At 40.4% G+C, this 21,138-nt stretch overlaps 1 protein-coding gene across 1 annotated transcript; it reads right to left on the bottom strand.

Annotated features, from left to right (window-relative positions):
- Positions 1-430: 430 nt before the first annotated feature.
- LOC104423986 (alpha-mannosidase) lies at positions 431-19,906 on the bottom strand. The gene is given in 30 exon segments (XM_039303887.1): positions 431-764; positions 875-943; positions 1,290-1,337; positions 1,415-1,510; positions 1,586-1,696; positions 1,776-1,866; positions 1,958-2,070; positions 2,218-2,283; positions 2,702-2,821; positions 12,371-12,418; positions 13,098-13,169; positions 13,320-13,379; positions 13,502-13,570; positions 14,551-14,615; positions 14,618-14,683; positions 15,098-15,317; positions 15,409-15,465; positions 15,538-15,603; positions 15,777-15,866; positions 15,965-16,132; positions 16,470-16,563; positions 16,661-16,761; positions 17,042-17,155; positions 17,297-17,368; positions 17,459-17,542; positions 17,628-17,747; positions 18,022-18,196; positions 18,280-18,368; positions 19,457-19,540; positions 19,661-19,906. Coding segments are annotated over 30 exon segments (3,030 nt in total). The 5' UTR covers positions 19,874-19,906; the 3' UTR covers positions 431-575.
- Positions 19,907-21,138: the final 1,232 nt, after the last annotated feature.

The following is a 21,138-nucleotide window of genomic DNA, read 5'->3' as shown; positions in this document are numbered from 1 at the left end:
TAATTTTCTTCACTGATTTTAGCCTCTCTAGTTTTGTTTCATATTATTATTATTTTTAAAAGATGAATAGAACCCTTACCTTGGCAACATCGCTGTAATTCTTCAGCTTGAACACACTGACATCGAACCTGAGATGTTCCTAGGTAAGTTAATATGTTCATTTTCTTAATCTCTCACAACTAATGCAACCTGGAGATGGGCACTCCTAGGGTAGTCCAAAGCAGAGAAGAGAACTACCAGGAAGGACACAGTTCTGTACATTTGAACTGGCAATCATCTGGGCGAGTACTCATTAAAGATTAACGTTGGACGAGTGCTCGCTGAGAAACTTGTGAAGGCCGTTGTCCGATTGCTTTAATAAACTAAGCAAGTAATTGAACTACCATTCTTCTTCATTGATACTGTAAGTGCACCAGTAAGGAAAGCCAAAAAAAAAAAAACTGCACTTATTGGTTTTATCTTGAGCTAAATGGTACCCTTTTGGGGCACTGGATAAACATCTTTATGAAAAAAAGTGTTTGAAAGAGACTTTGGAAGTTAATTGATTACATAAAACGAGGCATAACGGACAATGCCTAGAATATGAGCAAGAAAGTACGAATTTCCATGGGACCGAGCTCAACAACGAGATCTGAGACATTGACAGGGCCCCCTCTTAAAGGGGTCGGTTCCGCTGTGGCTTCCCCTTCAACTTTCCATGCCATCCGCTTCATTTCAGACTTCTCTTGGTTTGCAGACAGGCTCATTTCCTTTACTTCCTTTATCTGTAGTCATGACCATATTTATCAATGTCCATCAGTATGAGACAGTAATTCATGCGGTTGGCAGACACTAAGAAGAGCCTCGGCATTAGTGCAGTAAAAGCTTTACATACCGTTCTTCCAGCAAACATCTTCTTCAGATCGACTTTAGCCAAGGTCGAATATTCAGCATCTTCACCAGGCTAGATATATTCACAACAAGAAAGATGGAAATGAATACAATATGGTATATATCAATCACCTCTCTTTTGATTGAAGTAGGAAAAAATGACTTGTGAGAGTGTCGAATTGATGGAAAGTGCGGCAGTAAGTGAATAGCCTGATAGAGTTAGTTTAGTCAATCCAAGAAGCAATGCCTCCATAGTTAGATTACAGTCTCTCGTGGGTTTGCAAAGATTCATATTTCTGTTGATTCTAGGTCTCACATGGAGTTTTTATCACAGCACCAACGACATTGGATTCAAATGAAGTGGATTGACAAATCTTTTTTTTTTTTTTTTTTTGTGCTAAAAGGAAAATGATTCTCACCTCATAAAGATGTGCAAGACGTAGTAGTGCACTTCCATCATCCAACTCCTGCAAAAGAGAAAGGTCGATTAATCTCACAGGGGAGGGGAGGGAGGGAGAGAGTATTTTAGACAAATCTGAATAACCTGCAGAGTGATCAAAGCAACATTCTGAGGTAAACTGTAACTTGAATCCATAGTAGTCGCAATGGTAACATGAGAAGCTGTCCAGTCCTCCATCTTCTGCAGGGTCATTATCTTTTGCTCAGGTAAAGGCTTAAGCATAGACCTCAAAAAACTAAGGCATTCAATCCCCACCTCATGTGCAAAAGCCAGAACTAAAGGTGAGTACACTTGTTGGCCAGTTGTCCGTCGCCAGCGAGCTCCTGTCCCTCTTTTGTTGATGCCTATGTAGTAGTGTCCTCGTATCTGAAAATACATCACTTGGAAAAATGAACGAAGAGAAACAATTGGTTGTCCACAGAGAACTTCTGGCGACGTAACGCACCGTCAGTCCTTTGCACGTACTGTTATTTGCAATGCACACCCTCTCGTCGAGAGCTTCCTCCACTCCTCTGCTGTCATCTTTAAGTATTCGCCTGGTGCATGAAGCAAGAGAAGGTAAAAGATTTCTAATGCAAAGAAAGGAAGGACTCATATGGGGCGGAGCACAGAAAGGACGTGCTGAACCTGTGAAGCATCAACTCTATTTGCCCGTCTTTGATACTGGCTCCCCCAACCGCACGATCCACTAAGACTGAGAATTCGGTTTTGTTGTCCGTGGTGAAAATTCCAAGATTAATCTGACGGCATAGTGTAGGAGAGAGGATCATTTTTAGGGGGAAAATATATTCTGGAGTCTATGCTATAGGTTGATATAATTTCATATGTTCAAGCACCGCATTGTTACTCGCAGTCATTTAGTAAATCATTATATTTAAAGAGCTTACTGGATAGTAATTTCCTGCAACAGGTTGCGTAACAGTGAGGGACCAATCTGGTCTATAATCTCGCACCTGCATGAACCATAGTAAGCTATTTCGGGTCAGAGTAGGACAAGCGATGAATTTAGCAAGATGGCTGTTGTCTGACTTTACGCCATGACTGGAAGAATAGTTGCACATCATTTCGCTGAAGATGCAGTTCAGTTGATGATGAAAATGAAAATTCCAGCTAATGTCATTTGATGTTAAGTGAACCAATTTTCTTTGAAACGACCTTTGAAATGTGAAATTTCTGAAGAACATCACAAGCTATAACTAAACACTCGGATAGATGGTGCTTAGTAGAGAGAGTTCGCATATGATAATAAGTCTAGCAAATCTCGCTCTCCATCTGCTAGTACTAGTATTGAGATCATCTGTTGAGAATGTTGATAATTTTGAGAGAGAAACAAAGGCGGCATCTAAAGGAAATGTAGGTTTCAGAGTTTACCCGTTTTATGAAATCCCTTCCATTAGAATCAGTGTAGAAGGTCTTCTCCGTGGCCATATTTGCCGTCATTTGTGTTATCACCTCCTTTCCAACTCCATCATCTGTTGGAATTGGTCCTATCTTTAAAGTTCGAAGGAAGAAGTCTTAGGAGGATTTTCTTGGAGACTGAAGGTTAAATCTTTAATATGTAGACATTAGTGACGGTAAATCAATGGACTTTGCATGCAAAGCATTGGAAATCCAATCAACTGTTTTGTTGCTAAATCTATTAATTCTGTCGTACGTTAAATGTCACGCCCCGATCCTCAGGCACGTGCACATCCTTCTATTTGGTCGATTTTATAATGCGATATCCCAGGACACTGTATCGCCGACCCTTTCATTTATTAAGCACATGCGGAAGCAGTTATAAATCCCCAGACAATAAAACGATGGGATAGAAAAGCAGGGCCATATTTTTCATATTGAAAATTATAACCAAACTTTTATACAAAACAAAAACCACTTCAAAACTATTCACATCAAAATGGAGATCTCAAAAGAAGATAGGATCTCAATCCATCCATGCCATCCTCAAGGCCCATCTCGGTATTATCTTCTTCTTTCAAAATCCTTCCCTTCAAGTTTCACCTCCAAGATCTCCTTCCCGAGACTTCTCCTCCTCGGCTCCTTATCGGGTCTGAAATGTTTTTCCCCAAGCGGGATGAGACTACGTCTCGGCGAGTTCTACCCCACTAAGCCCAATTAGTAAACCACTATACTATAGGCTGCCTAAACACGCACGGGCGGAAGGACGTACCTTAGCATCGATCCACACCGCAAGTCGGTACAATTCATAATAGACACTCAAACAATCATATCACCGATCGAAGCATCGATCTAATCGACCATCGATTACAAGCCAACAAGACCACTCACGGTCATTTCCATTCGATCAATCAATCCACGACATCAAATCAAAGCAATGATCAATCGACCTCGTCGATTACATGTCAGACGGACCATTCTAGGTAAATTCGATTATTCCATCTCAATCATCAATTACGAACTACGGTCCTCAGATCACATCTTAAGCAAAGGTGGAAGACACAGTCCACCACTCGACAACATTCAATATTCAATGGCTTTACGGTCCCACTCGACCACTTGCAAGATTCAATGGCTTTACGGTCCCACTCGACCACTTGCAAGATTCAATGGTTTCTCAATGAAATAATTAACCACAACCATTTAGGAATATATCATAAATTCCACATTCAATTTAATTTGGCACAATTCAAAGCTCAAATAAATAAACAGACTGCACCACTACAATCAGCATGAGATTTCGGTCGTCGGCCATCTCAATCTTAATTTCCGAAAAATAATTAATTATTAATTAATTTCGAAAATTAATTATTAAACATTAAAAATTCCGTTTAGCTCAAAATAAGGCCCAATTAAATAAACGGACTTCACCACGGTCATCAGCATAATTTTCGGTCACGGGCCATCCCAGTTGAATTTTCGGAAAATAATTAATTAATTAATAAATTTCGAAAATTAAATAATTAGTATTAAAAATTCGATTTAACTCAATTTAAAGCCCAATTAAATAAACGGACTTCACCACGGTCACCAGCATAATTTTCCGGTCACAAACCATCTCCCTTGAATTTTCGGAAAATAAATAATTATTTAATTTAATTCCGAAAATTAATATTTAAATGCCCAAAAATCTCACTTAGGCCTGAATTGCCAAATTAAAGCCCAATTAGGGGTCGGAAAATTCCGAGATACTTCCAATAAATAGTAGACCACGTCTACTTGTTAATTGCACAATCAATTTATCTAAATCACATCACAATTGACTAATAATTGCTAATTTATTCTAATCTAACAACCTAAACATAATTAATTAAAACTAAACCAACCTTAAGCATAATTAGCCAACTAATCCAGGATTAGTGAGATTACTCACCAAATCGCGCGCAAATCGGATCAATCCGACGGCGGCGACGCGAGGAACACTTCTTCCCAAAGCGGGCCTCGGGTTCGAGGCTCGGAACGCCCAAAATGGCCCACGAACAAGTGGATACCCACTCAGTGGGTTTGCTGGTTCGGCCACAAAACAGCAAGAAGAGAGAGGGTTGGGGCGGCAAGAGGTCGGGAGAGCGAGGTGGTGGCTTGGCGAGGCGGCGGTGGCCACGGTGGCGGAGGTGGGCCGGATCGTGGCCGAACAGTAGCCGAGAGGATGGGCGGCATTTGGATCGCGCGGGGAGCACGCCTGGCGCGAGGGATGGCGGCGAAACGCGCTTTGCTGCGTTGTGCGGGCGCGTCGCGAGCGGTTCGGCTCCGGTGCGACGGCGGGACGGGCGACGGTGGTCCTCGGCATTTCTTTGCTCTTCTTTGCTTGGTTTTGGTCACAGTTCGCACAAAGAAGAATGAAGAAGAAGAAAAGAAGGTCACGTGGGGGAGAAGAGAGAGGAGAGAAGAAGAGATAAGGTTGAATGGTCAAGGGAGAGAGAAAGAGAGAGTTGGCGTGGGGAGGGGATTCGCACGAGAGAAAAGAGAGGGATGGAGAGAGAAAAGAGAGAGAGAAAAGAAGAGAGAGAGAGAGAAAAGAAATAAAATAATATAACACCACATGGTCTTATTTTTTCTTTTCTTTTCTTTCTCTTTCCCTTTCTATTTTCTTTTGGTCTTCGATTTTCCTCAGATAATTTCTTTATTGAAATTTCGGACCGTCAATAAATTGACGAGCGATGAGACAGATTCTATTTATCCAGTCAAATTAAAACCCGAAAATCTGGATGTCACAATTCTTCCCCTCTTATAAAAATTTCGTCCTCGAAATTTAAACCTTTATCAATCCATAAACGAAAGGTGAGGGTATTGCCGTCTCATCGAGTCTCACTTTTCCACGCCGATCATCTTTGTACACAAATTCTGCTCTTTCTGAACCAACAACTGAACTGAGCTTCTCACATAAGACATTATGTCATCCACATCTGATCTCTTTTTCTCGACTCCCTAATAAACCTTCGAACCTCAACAATTCAAAATTTCGACGGTTCTTAGCGGTCATTACTCGACACGATCGACAGCGCAAACACCGATTTTGAGCCGACTCGGACTTGCGATTTTCTAATTTCGATCTCATCTCAACCGATTGAAATCTGTACACTCGCTTTGCAGCGATTAAAAAGAAACTATCGGCGGTCTGCTTTGGCCCCGGAAATCTCTGGTCAAGATCTGATATAACTCGGGCACTGATCTTGGCAACTGCAATCACTGACTACTGTACTGTCTTTGGCCTAAAATCTTCTTCACTTTCTTTTTACCACTGAAATTCTGTACCCTCTGCTATACACTGCTTAATAAAGAATCCTCTGAAAACTCTGCCAAATTTATAATATCTGATTTAGATTCGAAATATAACTCATCCTCGACACTCCATGCCGGTGAATTATCTGATGCACACACACTTCAGTATATCCATTCTGTGACATGACAGAATCTTCAATTTCTGAAGTCGAACTTAGATTGGCGGTTAATTTCACTCCGACACGCTTTTAGTGTGACCTAGGCTACCGGGTAGTGTTCAGAGCTTTTTAGGACAAATGACCCGTGGTCGATTTTCTTCGAGCCACAATGAACCCACTCGACACATTGGCGACTCTCGATTGTCGTGAAAATCTCAAAGGTTCAAATACGAACACAGGGTACCAAAACGATAGAAACATCAAATTAGTAGGTCGATGAGAATTTTCCAATTTAGTGGAGTCACCCACGATCGGTCATTCATCTCGGTCGAGCCGATCTATTTACGATTTCAAATCGATTTTATATCGTGCCGCAATGATCTCTAAAGATGAGCACGGTCGAGAAGTCGATCCATGGTCGAATTCTCAAGTCTATTTGCCTTAAGGTCCTTAATAACTCACCCGGCTAGTCTAGTTATCTCATGAGTGGCCAACTCAGAGAAAAACACTGTAATCGTGTCGATGAAATGCCCAATTTATCTAATCGAAATCAGAGCCCGAAATCTGAATGTTATACGCTCAAAACAAGATATGTTCGTACTGTACCAAAGGGGACCAACTCCATCTATCGATCAACCACTATTCTTAAATGGTATCAGTAATCCCCTGAATCCTTAGTAAGCCATATATTTCCATTTCCACTTGGGACTCTCGAGTGATGCTAAAATCTTCGGATTTGCATTGCGAACTTCCACTTACCGACACCTTTGACACTTGCAACACAGCCAGCGATATCTATCTTCATATCGATCTACCAATTTAGCTGACGTCGATCTGATTACTTGCCCCATCTGGTCAAAACTGCAATACTATAGCGAACTTCTGACAAAATCTTTTCCCTGAGTGCTACACTGTCAGGTGCACTCAATTCCTCATGGAACCCGAACGTTCCATCCTCAGAAGTTTCAAAGTTAGATTCTTTCTTGCCAGTATCCTCTTATAAGATATCCTGAACATCTCTGTCTGTCAACTAGGCACCGATTCTAACTTGAACATTTGGTTCAATTTTGAGGGCGGCTATAAAATTTAAAAAGGTAGCCTACCTCAAATTTGAAAACCAAATTTCGAACCCTTTTTAAGTAAAGTTTATACTTTAGCCAGCCTATGTATAATCGAAGACTCTCGCTCAACACATAAATTACTTCTTTCATCCTCCCAAGATAATACCAGATAACATCATTATAGTTACGCCAAAATTCGATTCACGACTTTGTTTCATGTTCAACTTGTTGGGTCTCAGCGGCGGGACGGTTATACAACAATCTTCTCATGTTGTATCAATACATACCCAGTCGTTGGCAAGACACATCACTAAAGATTTCATGCTTTCCAGAGCCAAATGAAAAGTTTAGCACAAGTACGGTAGCCTGATCTTACTGAAGCTCTGGAAACTATTCTCGTACTTGTCTATGCCAATGAATTTCTCTTCTTTCTCAAGAGTTCAAGCCCATGATGATACCGATGCTGAAAATTCTTTCACAAACCTTCCGTAGTAATCTGTCAAATCCCCACAACTTCTGATCTCTGACATTGATGTCGGTCTCGGTCCATTAACAATTGATTCGATCTTGGCTGGGTCCATGAAGATTCCTTTACCTATAACCACACGACCATTCTTAGGGGCATCTCGTGATTCTCAACACTTAATGAACACCCTATAATGTCGCTACACCACACGATCACCGTTGATCTAGATATTCTTTGAACACTCGATTTGTCAAATCTATGATGGCGGGCTGGAGCGTTCGTCAAATCGAGATGGCTTTACATTATTCTCACAAGGACAAAAATCAAGTGCGAAATGCCGTCTTCAGTATAACCTCCTTCCTGGTTCTCAACTGACAATAACCTGTCCTCAAGTCGATCCTTGAAGACATCCACACTCTTTATAACAAATCGCCCAATTTGTCGATCTTTGACACTGAACGCTTATCTTTGATTGTCACTTGATTGGGTCGACTATAGTTGATGCATAATTGCAACGAACCATCTTTCTTTCTCTTTTCACAAAACTGATGATCCCTAAAGTGATGCAATGATATGCATGAATTCATCATTCATCAATCCTCACATCTGAACCATTGGTTCTATCAATTCAAACAACAACAACCGGTAAGGACTTTTAGAGAATGGTTTAGTTCCAGATGTTAACTTGATCGTAATTCTATCTCTTTCTCTGGCAACGGTTTGACCACTTTTCTTGCAACACTTCCAAGAATTCTTGGACTGCGAGGAGTTCTCAATTTTTAATTCTTCAATCTGTCTTATCTAAGATCATTGCCCACTAATCTCGATAATTTACGTCGACAACCAGGTTACCTCAAGTGACGAGATCAAAGAAGTCAAGGACCCTTCTCAACTCTCAGTAAAACTCGGTACTTCTACATGCTCCTGGAATAAGCTGGGTTACTCTACCATAACAATTCATCACCATAAAATGCTCAAGAACCAATTCTTTCTACACTTGACGAATAAGTTATACACCAATGACCAATCAAGTATAACTCTAGTCAATGGTTCTTTCCTACGGCCTTAACAAACAACTAAAATTCCACACTTGTAATCCCAACATTCTCGGCACTATTCGATAAAATCACCTCAAAACATTCTTTCATTGAATAAGGCATAGTCGGTTCCGTTCTGTTCCTTTTGCCATCTTCTTTGGCATTCTAACAAGATGTGCTGAGTGTTGGTGTTCTTCTTAAACCCCAACTGATAGTCCCTCACTTGATGGCCGTGCTCAATACCATCAAAGCATGTTCTAGCCATTCTCGAACATAGGATTAATCCATGCATTCCTTCCATACTATCGGCATTCACCTAGTAAGTCTTCTACCTCCTGTCCTCAAAATACATGAGACTGATCCATACCATCTTCCATGTAACATATCTTCCACGGAACAACATGTTCCATTTGTCTGAATACTGACTTGACTATGCCGCCCTTCCTATTGGGTGGAATAGAATACTTTTCTCTCGACCTCGGTCTTTCCTCTGACCGATTTCCATTTCTGCCTGAACTGAATCTGTACTTTGACTTGGAAGCGATGGCTTGATCCCAGATCATATCCCCACTCTGGATCTCAACAGGTGAAGCGACAACGGCGATTACACCACTGACGGTGGTTCGATCCTGAGCCTCATGGCTTATCTAATTTCCAAGGAACACTAGCATCAAAACGATCCTATCGAACTTAGGATCATTCAACGCTACTACACTAGTACCAACCTGCGGTGGTACTCTTACACTCGAGCTGGCCAGAGCCAACACTCTGCCACAACCACCTCGGGTACCGACATTTGTCAGTGCTTTATCCCGAGTCACAGAGGACATTGTCCTCTTACTAGGAGTTCTTAGCTCCTACTCGCTCATGGTTCAGTCTTTACACTGAAACCCGTCTTCCACATCCACACTGGATTAGAAGATGAGCGATCCTCACACGACAATCAATTCTAGCATCCAGCTAACACAGACATGCACCAGTATGAATTTAAAGGCCTTTCTTACTAACTATCCCATGGTCAACGCTCCTTATCACTCCAATCTTCAACTTCGCTCGATACCACTTAAACGAGGATGTCACGCCCCGATCCTCGGGCACGTGCACATCCTTCTATTTGGTCGATTTTATAATGCGATATCCCGGGACACTAGTATCGCCGACCCTTTCATTTATTAAGCACATGCGGAAGCGATTATAAATCCCAGGACAATAAAACGATGGGATAGAAAAGCGGGGCCATATTTTTCATATTGAAAATTATAACCAAACTTTTATACAAAACAAAAACCACTTCAAAACTATTCACATCAAAATGGAGATCTCAAAAGAAGATAGGATCTCAATCCATCCATGCCATCCTCAAGGCCCATCTCGGTATTATCTTCTTCTTTCAAAATCCTTCCCTTCAAGTTTCACCTCCAAGATCTCCTTCCAGACTTCTCCTCCTCGGCTCCTTATCGGGTCTGAAATGTTTTTCCCCAAGCGGGATGAGACTACGTCTCAGCGAGTTCTACCCCACTAAGCCCAATTAGTAAACCACTATACTATAGGCTGCCTAAACACGCACAGGGCAGAGGACGTACCTTAGCATCAGATCCCACCTGCAAGTCAGTACAATTCATAATAGACACTCAAACAATCATATCACCGATCGAAGCATCGATCTAATCGACCCAGTCGATTACAAGCCAACAAGACCACTCACGGTCATTTCCATTCAGTCAATCAATCCACGACATCAAATCAAAGCAATGATCAATCGACCTCGTCGATTACATGTTAGACGGACCATTCTAGGTAAATTCGATTATTCCATCTCAATCATCAATTACGAACTACGGTCCTCAGATCACATCTTAAGCAAAGGTGGAAGACACAGTCCACCACTCGACAACATTCAATATTCAATGGCTTTACGGTCCCACTCGACCACTTGCAAGATTCATGGCTTTACGGTCCCACTCGACCACTTGCAAGATTCAATGGTTTCTCAATGAAATAATTAACCACAACCATTTAGGAATATATCATAAATTCCACATTCAATTTAATTTGGCACAATTCAAAGCTCAAATAAATAAACAGACTGCACCACTACAATCAGCATGAGATTTCGGTCGTCGGCCATCTCAATCTTAATTTCCGAAAAATAATTAATTATTAATTAATTTCGAAAATTAATTATTAAACATTAAAAATTCCGTTTAGCTCAAAATAAGGCCCAATTAAATAAACGGACTTCACCACGGTCATCAGCATAATTTTCCGGTCACGGGCCATCCCGATTGAATTTTCGGAAAATAATTAATTAATTAATAAATTTCGAAAATTAAATAATTAGTATTAAAAATTCGATTTAACTCAATTTAAAGCCCAATTAAATAAACGGACTTCACCACGGTCACCAGCATAATTTTCCGGTCACAAACCATCTCCCTTGAATTTTCGGAAAATAAATAATTATTTAATTTAATTCCGAAAATTAATATTTAAATGCCCAAAAAAATCTCACTTAGGCCTGAATTGCCAAATTAAAGCCCAATTAGGGGTCGGAAAATTCCCGAGATACTTCCAATAAATAGTAGACCACGTCTACTTGTTAATTGCACAATCAATTTATCTAAATCACATCACAATTGACTAATAATTGCTAATTTATTCTAATCTAACAACCTAAACATAATTAATTAAAACTAAACCAACCTTAAGCATAATTAGCCAACTAATCCAGGATTAGTGAGATTACTCACCAAATCGCGCGCAAATCGGATCAATCCGACGGCGGCGACGCGAGGAACACTTCTTCCCAAAGCGGGCCTCGGGTTCGAGGCTCGGAAACGGCCCAAAATGGCCCACGAACAGCTGGATACCCACTCCGTGGGTTTGCTGGTTCGGCCACAAAACAGCAAGAAAAGAGAGGGTTGGGGGCGGCAAGAGGTCGGGAGAGCAGGTGGTGGCTTGGCGAGGCCGAGCGGTGGCCCACGGTGGCCGGAGGTGGCTGGATCGTGGCCGAACAGAGCTGGACAGAGGATGGGCAGCAGCTGGATCGCGCGGGGGAGCACGCCTGGGCGCGAGGGATGGCCGGCGAAACGCGCTGCGTTGTGCGGGCGGCGTCGCGAGCGGTTCGGCTCCGGTGCGACGGCGGGACGGGCGACGGTGGTCCTCGGCGAGCTGCTGCTCTTCTTGCTGGTTTTGGTCTGGTTCGCACAAAGAAGAATGAAGAAGAAGAAGAAGGTCACGTGGGGAGAAGAGAGAGGAGAGAGAAGAAGAGATAAGGTTGAATGGTCAAAGGGAGAGAGAAAGAGAGAGTTGGCGTGGGGAGGGGATTCGCACGAGAGAAAAGAGAGGGATGGAGAGAGAAAAAGAGAGAAAAGAAAGAGAGAGAGAGAAAGAAATAAAATAATATAACACCACATGGTCTTATTTTTTTCTTTTCTTTTCTTTTCTCTTTCCCTTTCTATTTTCTTTTGGTCTTCGATTTTCCTCCGATAATTTCTTTATTGAAATTTCGGACCCGTCAATAAATTGACGAGCGATGAGACAGGATTCTATTTATCCAGGTCAAATTAAACCCGAAAATCTGGATGTCACATTAAAAATCTTAGTTTACAAGGCAACGAATATAGAGAAGTGTGACTCACTGTGAATTCGACATCAGCCTGCTCTTTGTCCTTGTATAATCTCGTGACCTGATTAAGTAAAAAGGAAAAATGAGATGTATGAGAATCAAGTCATTCGTCTCATGTGTTCCCTTTGAGCCAGGCCGAAACATCATAAGATATAGCACTTCATCAGCAGCAATGCACACCAGATGAGGCAAAAAGGGTTTCTCGAGAAGGTCATGATAGCTTGCTCCTAGTGTTTTGGAATGAAGTTGGTCAATTGACATACTTGATCTAAATTAGCAATCAAGAAGGGGATATTATAGAAGTAAATTACCATCCTGTTCTCTACCATCAAAATCAAAATCCTCATAATTTCTTGTTTACTAAGGTAGCAACCTTGTTCGGAGTACAAAAGCAAACTTATACTCGGATCGAACTTGAAAACTTAAGCAATTAATGTGAATGTCCAACATACAATAAGCAAGTAGCATTTTTTCTGTGTCAAGGATTCTGGTTAAATGAATGACTCTTCTGATCAGTAGGTTAGCTATTCAAGCCAAATGTTAACTACAATGCTTCAGTCTAGGTCTTTGTTGAAATATCTACATTCTGGACTTCTTTGGGTCCTTCAAGTATCTTGAGTTCCGTAAGCCCATGGCAACTAAAACCCATAGGTTCTTGAAAAGAAAGAGAAACAGCCAAGCAAATCATAGGAATAAGCAAGAACAATGTGTGCTTGTTGTTAATTTATCAAACAAGTGACCTGGTAGATCCATGAACTGAACTGTTGATGCACTTCATCAACTAGTGGACCCCGAACAACCTTCAGGGGTACCTGTGAGAGTTGAAATAGGTCATGAACTCTTATCTGTCCTATCTTGTTGTTAGGAAAGATCTAATATGTGACATCATCGAATGGATAGTATTAGTTAATGTTCCAAGAGTTACTTAGAGCATGCACAGCTGAGTAATACAGGCTGCTTACTTCTCTCGAAACAATTGTTGGAAGAGCCCTATCTGGGCGGAAGATGTATGCACCAGAAGCCTGCAATAAAAAAACTCTGCTGAGCACTTGCAGTCATCTATCTACCATTCCTGGGCTTGTGCTGTGAATAGGTCTAGATACCCGTCTACATTGTGTCACAAATCAACCGCAGAAAGAGCTACCTGAGAATCATCTGTATCGCCGATACTTGAGGCATAGTAGAGATAGCTTTGCTGTACTGGTACATCAACCTGGTAAATGTGAGTCAGTCAACTAAATGCTATGCAGTGAATTTGGCATAGCTTCATAGTAGCATATAAGAAACCCTTGTGATTGCACTGGAAGGTGACCCAATAGGTCAAGTAACAGAAGGACAAGAAGTGTTACATAGTAGAACATTCAATTCTTGTCAAATCCTGAAGAAAAGCTAATGTTATTTTATTAATGGAAACGTCTAAGTTTTAGGAGAAATCCTCATCAAACTAGAATTACACATTCATCTCAAAACGTAGGAGGGCCTTGAGATGCTCTTACAACTTGAGACATACTCACAAAGAAGGTTAAGATGCCAAGCACAAGACCCAATCCAAGAAGCAAAAGAAAAGGCAGAAAGTAGAGATGAGAATGCTGTAAACAGAGAAGATTGATTCAGCTGATCCTCACTTGACATTGAAGATATAACAGGTACATCATTCAATTGAGCATCCAAAATTATTATTAGGAAGACGTGGTCGAAGCTAGGAAGCTGAAGCAGCCAAGTTGCATTCCAGAACTCATTTTAATCGTTGTAACTTGTTTGGTAATCGATGTGTTCATCAAGGAGCAACACATTTCAAGAGAAATTGGTGAATGAAAGTTGAAATATTCAACATAGAAGTTTGTAGAATTTCAAGAGCTCAGCACTTTCAGTTATCCTTTTGCAGTTACAATCAATTTTATCTATCTAGCAATCCTACTGAGCACAGTCATCTATTTTGGCAATACGAAAATGGCCCTTTTCTTAGACAAAGTTTTATTGGGGTTGTACAAGTAATTTGGAAAGAGCACTTTTTTTCTACAAAAATGTCACTAATTTGGATTTGGTCAAAAGAACTTTGAAGAAGTGAATAAGATGAGATTGACAATTTCAATGGAATTATCCATGCATGGTGAAATGATAACGGAAAAGTGAACACACTTTGGAAGAAAATCTCATTGCTAAACAAAAATCAATGACACTGACTTGACTCACCCCAGTTTTAGAGTTTAATATCCGGACAAGTTGCCCCGAGGTTGACGAAAATAGCATCTTCAGATCCCTGGTCCAACTTCTAAGGTATCATTCTGTGGATTGCTCAGTGTAGAAAGGACAGTAGTTTCATGCCCTGCATCATTTTGAAGCCCAGCTAAGGAAAGTAGATTTAAACGTGTCTGCATGGCTTACTAACAACTATGAAGCTGTGTCGAATTGATTGTGCTGATCGGTTTTACGGCCTCAGACACATGCACTTCTAATTGACTTGGAATAGTTTTGGAGCTTGTCTAGGCTCATCGCCACTTCTACATGACGCATTTTACCTCATGCTGATTGTTATGGGTTTGAATTTTGGAGCGAGTCTAGGCTCATTTTCACTCCTCCATAATGCATATTACCTCATGCTGATTGTTATGGGTTTGAACTTTGACTCGTCATTTGTTCTACTTCCTGTTCATGAAATCTACGCTAGCAAGCCACATCAGGTGACATAAGTATCAATCTCAGAGGCTTGAATACGAGAATCAAGTATGTAAATGCCAACCTTCTGTAGCTGCTTTAGAAATGAAGTATGTGCTCCAACCCAATGGCGGTAATGAAACTTGAAATATAAGCCAGTACTTTGGGACCTGCTGTGGTGATAATCCCAAGTAGGCTTTCACATAGAAGTTCCTCAAGTTGATTGTAACACTATCCAAATTGATAAATTGCGCTTCAATGGTATTTCCAGAAGAGTCATGGACGACCAAATCTGAATCAGTAACCTGGTAGACATTTTCTTTGCCAAATTATATCCAGAAGCAATTATCAATCTCCTAATGCTTAAACTATTGGTGCAAAGAAGTAAATACTCACTGGGATCCTTACGATATCAGTTCGATTCCATCCAAGCGAATTATATGCTACCACAACCTGATAAAGAAATTTCAATGAGAATATACACGTTTCTTTAAAGAATTCATAGCATATAACCCAAAAAGTTACCAGACTCTTTCCGTCTGGAATATCTTCCTCTGTTGCTGGGCAGAAACTTATATTGAGTAATTGGCACTGTAAAAACAGTGATGTAAACCAAAGATGAATACAGGTCATCTTGAGTAAGGGAAACATTTGGTCTCTAGACAAAATTTAAGCTCCAATGAACTGACTCGCTTATATGATAGTTTGAAGGACATCTCTAAATCCTTCTGGCTGGAACCTGTAGGAATTAGATTAAAACGTACCTGGCTAAAGGTCAAAGCAGGTGATGAGCACTGACCTCCTGGTTTCTTACCAACTAGGCAGGAGAGAGCATTATCGACAACAGCTGCTGCCTAATCGATTTTAGAAGAAAGAGCATTCAGAGATTAAATTGAGAATTGAGAACAAGGAACCCCAAAAGGGAAAATTTAACGGGACTTTATTTTCCGACCTCAAAAGCTCCAATAGCTAGGCGCTTCTCATAATCATTGGTTGTGTGCTGTTTAGCAGTACCAGTGAGAGCATCATGATGTTGCACTAATCCTAAGGCATCTCCAAGCCTGGAAGTGCTAGGACCATTGGACCTGCGCCCCACAAGAAATTCAAGCTGGCGGGCTGCCTAAATTGACAAAAGAGAGCACAATCATGGCAATGTTTAATGGTGCTATACTCAGTACATTTATGGGATAGATGATATTTATCATAAAAGGAAGGGGGGAAAACACAATATCTCCTCAGATGTTCAATTGAAAAATCAACACTGCCCATGGCACATAAGCAATTCGAAGATATCGCAACTCATCCCTCCAGAAACCTAAATTACATAGATGTAAGAAAACACTGAAGACAAAATAATTTTAGTTGTGAGTATTCTACTCAGCTTACAATAACACAGCAACAGGAAGAGAAATACTGTGTTCTGATATAGTATGATCACCACTAAAGAAAAACAATACCAGATAGTATCCACTAAGCATCCTAGCATATCGTTTCAGGGCTGGCCGGCTAGTAAAGTAACCAGTCCAGTAGGCATCTTTTCTATCTGCATACCTGTACAAAGAAGCGTCAGTCATATATCTTGTCGATGGTGATTGGAATAGATATATCACATAGAGGCAACTGAGATGGGTAAAAGAGAGATAGTTACGGTAAGTAATCATCAGTTTTCAAAGGCCATGATACATTTGCTGCATTTTTGGCATCGACGTAAATAGATGGTGTAGAGTATAATGCATTCACCCGACCGTCCTGAGAGAGAAGAAATATCAGGAACAGGAAAAGAAAAGGGAAAAAGCATATCTCTCCTCCAGAGTAAGCTTAGAAAGTGTTATATTAAACTAACTGTAGATCCTTTGGTGTTACATCTCAAAGAAAAAGATACTGGTGAAAGTACCACAGCCTTGACACATAGGGAAGTCTCCAGATTATTGGTGACTCGATATAATATTTGCAAAACTTCAAGTGTTTTGAAGCATAAACACTCACATACTGCAATCATAAAAGCAAATAGTAGATTAGGTAGTTTTACCTTGTTAACATAATGAATGAGTTTGTCCATCTGCTTGAACCAAGACTCAGCATACTGGTACACAAAATCATCACCCATGGTCCACATAATGTGATTTGTTCTTGTAACATTTGCCTGTTCATTGGGAAAAATGAGTTCCTATATGTGTACCTCAGTGATGTTTATTCACATATAATTACTTGACGATGGTCAGTCTTGGTCTGAGACAATCCAAGATACAACAGAGCTGTTGTCTGCGAAAAGCTAAGAGCATACCTGTGTCATTGCAGCACTAATAAAATCATTCACTCTTTTTTCGACATTGTAGTCATATAGGAGAGTATTATCCTGCAGTTTGAATATCTCAATTGTGAATCTGTCTGCCAGAAGAAAAGAAAAGCTTGAAAGTGGTCAATTTGGTTGAATAACAGAACGCACCTGAACAGGCTCAAAATCATTAGACACTTCAAAATTAAAACCTTCCGGTGGACTATAGTCAATGGGAAATGTATTTGTGAAAATCTACAAGGGCACAGACAAGTGCATGATATTAATGAGGTGAAGTAACCAAGAAAATGAAGGTAATAAGGTTGCTTCTATTTCGAACCTGAGATGAGGAACCAAACGTTTTAGACCCACGCCATATAACCTCAAGAGATTTATCATTTTTGCGAGTCGCTCTGTCTTGATAATCAATCCTCGCAAAATGCAAGGAATCAAATCCAACCTGCAAAAATGGTGGTGGTCCTTTTATAGGAAATACAACACAAAGCATGGAAAATTTATTAGGAAAAAAACCATAGGGAGAAACTTTTGTATGTATATATATATAATTTAAGGACAAAGAAAGTCGGACGACATGATATTTCTCAAAGTCTAATGGTTGTATCATAGTGTGCAGACATCAAAACAAAAAATAACTCAGAGCTACACTTTAGACTGATTGGAAGGTGATAACAGAAAAGGTCAACATTGAGAAAACCTTAGATAGAATCTTCTACCTCAGCTCCGAGAAGGTAAGCTTGCACAGCAGAATGTCCAAACGGATCAATTTGCCATCCAACTCGAGGAACTTTGTCAAATTGTGACTTTATCAGGCCATGACCCAGAGTTGTTTGGTCAATCATGTCGATGTAATGAGCTGTTGCCTCATCATGCATACACCATCCACCATTTCTGCAAATTGCCAAAATTGCTGTCAGGACAGTAATAGTGCAGAAATTGCCATAGACCCATTTAAATGCTTGCTGGCTGCATACATGAATTCAAATTGGCCAGCATCCACAAGTTTCCTCACTTGTTCTTGTGTTTCTGGACTTTGCTCTAACCACCACCTTTGGAAGAAAGCCTATCATTTCATGAAATTCATTAGTTACTGGATCAATCTAAGCTTGTTTAGAAGTGGACAGCGGGGGGAATGAGCAAAGGCCTGAAGTGAAGAAGCTATAGCATAAGAACAGCTGTTTGTTCACAGAAATTAACAATCGTGAACAAAAAATTAGTGAGGTACACTTCAAAAAAAGCAGAAGTTGGCTATGATCCATATCTATCAAGATAAACAAGTATCACAAAGTGCATTGTCTTACAAGCATACCAAAGCATACAATTTCCAACATAAATATTTGATAATTTACATTTATTTTGGTTAAATCACAGTTTATCTGCTCTCTTTTTTTCATTTTATGCCTCAATTGAGGGCAACAGAAGAGGGCTCTGAGAATAAGCAAATAAGGGGAATAAACTGACGGTGATATTAAGAGAACCAGTATGCAAGTCCATGAAAATATAAATGCAAAAGGTGAGTAATGACTGTAGAGTCCAAGGCATCAAATCTTTCTTCTTTGTTTAGATTATTGAATACCAGATGTCTTTACTGCAGAACAACAACCAATATTCACAGGAAAAAAATGGTAACAGGTACTATCAAATGTAGTATTCTAAGCATAGAAGAAGGGAAGCATGTGGCTATATAATCCCAAAGGTTCATCTTGCCAAAATACGTCTTTGTAATGACATGAAACGAAAAATGAGAATCATGTAATGGCCATTTTCATGTTAAGTGCGTCTGTAATGCTGACATCTTGGTGACATGCCTGGAAGTTCAGTTACTCTTCTAATGCAATTTTATTGCACCATGGCCCAAAGATTTTAACTTGGATAAAGGCCAAACCGGTCAGTATCTTCTCGTCAACCATAATGGATTTGCAGATTTGCTGATTACAGATATGAATAGGATTAATATCGTGATGGTCAATTGGATTGAAGTTAGAACACAATGCTTTAGACCAGCAGAGTCAAGCTGATCAACTAGATTCAAGCCTGAGATAGCAAAATTGACTGATTGCAGAAAACTCAAAAACATGGTTTGAAGATGATCAAAACAAAAAGAAGCCTTCAGAGATATGCATCAGAGAGTCTAAAATTGACAGAATTTACCATCTCGGCAAACACAAACTTCCTGTTGGGATCTCGCGCCAATGCTTTGACAACGGAATCAAGTACATTTTCAACGCAAGCACCCTGAACAACCAATAACGCACATAAAAACATTTTCCCATTTACATAAACTGCAGAATTATATATCAACCGAACAGTATAGCGAAAATTCACTATGCTCTTCGATCCCAAATATTTAAGGACCTGGATGGAGTTGTTTGAGCCAACATAGTACTGGTCGATGGTCTTCAACCATCCGACATCATCATGGGAATGCGGGACCAAATGCACATTCAACTTCCCTTCCACAACCCCGGCACCAGTATTGTACTTCACGTAGGCTCCATCCACTCCTCCATACAACCATACGATCTCCAAAATCACAATCACAAAAAGAGAAGCCACAAGAGTACCCATTTCAGCAGCAAAACTACGCACACACCCTCACAATCCCCCTCTCTCTCTCACACACACACAGAGTGACTGTTGAGTTGATGCAATTGATAAATGGTGAACTCACCAAAAAGTTGGACCAATGATTGAGTGGTGCGCGGATCTTAGCCATTTACATCGGACGTTAGTGGACGGCCTGTAATTTGTGGGGTGTGTGTAGGATATCGACTCTTGACTGTGATCTGGCACAGATGCTGCCATGGAACTCCATCAAAGTCCACAGCCTTTGCTTCATTCTCTCTTCCTATTAGTTAGAAGTGCAAACATTCGTCCTTTGTGTTGGTGCAATCATTCCATAGTTGAGCACATCGGGTAACTAGAACCCAGTGAGGCCAAAGTAAGAATTATGCGGCGGTTTCACTTGTTTATGTAAATGAAAAAATAAACATAAAAATCGATCTTTTTCAATAAAATGATTGTGTCCGGTTATGATGGTCAGGCTTCTTCTTTATCAACCCCGGCAAAGATCGAGCATGTACTCATCGAACTTCATTTCTATCTATATGCAAGTCAGACCGCACTTTTCAAATAAATAAAAGAAAGAAAGAAAAAAAATCGTCCCGGGTAATGGATAAAGGGCTCGTGGGATTCGATGTGATCCTAAAGGGGATCTTCAATAATTTTCGGACAAGAGGGTGTTGAATATGCGGAAGTTTATTCTGACAAAAACAAGAATAACAGTAATAAAACGAGCATCTCATTGAAAAGAAGTGGTTGTGGGGACTTCATCCGAGGCCAAGAAAACGGACGAAGCGTGGCCAAGGAAGAGAAGAGGAAAGAGACAAATCGCGAGTGACGTTCGTTGAGACATTTGTCTGTTTCTTTCCGGATCGGGACGAGGATATTGACCGACACTCGTTGAGATTTTTCTCCATGGTCACACTTGTGAACATTGCTCACTTATCTGAATTTTGTTTTTCACTAATGATTCAGTCGTCTCTTATATGAATTTTCTTCACTGATTTCGGCATTTCTAGTTTTGTTTGTTTCTTTTTTGAAAAAAAAAAGATGAATAGAACCCCGAAATCCAGGGAATAGCCCCTTACCCAAGCAACATCGCTGTAATTTTTCAGCTTGAAAACACACTGACATCGAACATGAGATGTTCTTAGGTCAGTGTATATGTTCATTTTCTTAATCTCGCATAACTGATGCAACCTGGAGATGGCACTCTTCACGTAGTCCAAAGTGGAGAAGATACTGCCACTGAAGGACACAGTTCCGTACAT

Source organism: Eucalyptus grandis, chromosome 10, assembly GCF_016545825.1.
Source record: "Eucalyptus grandis isolate ANBG69807.140 chromosome 10, ASM1654582v1, whole genome shotgun sequence".
NCBI classification, from domain to species: domain Eukaryota; kingdom Viridiplantae; phylum Streptophyta; class Magnoliopsida; order Myrtales; family Myrtaceae; genus Eucalyptus; species Eucalyptus grandis.
Note: the sequence above shows the minus strand (reverse complement) of the source record. Positions and strands in the feature narration are given on the sequence as shown.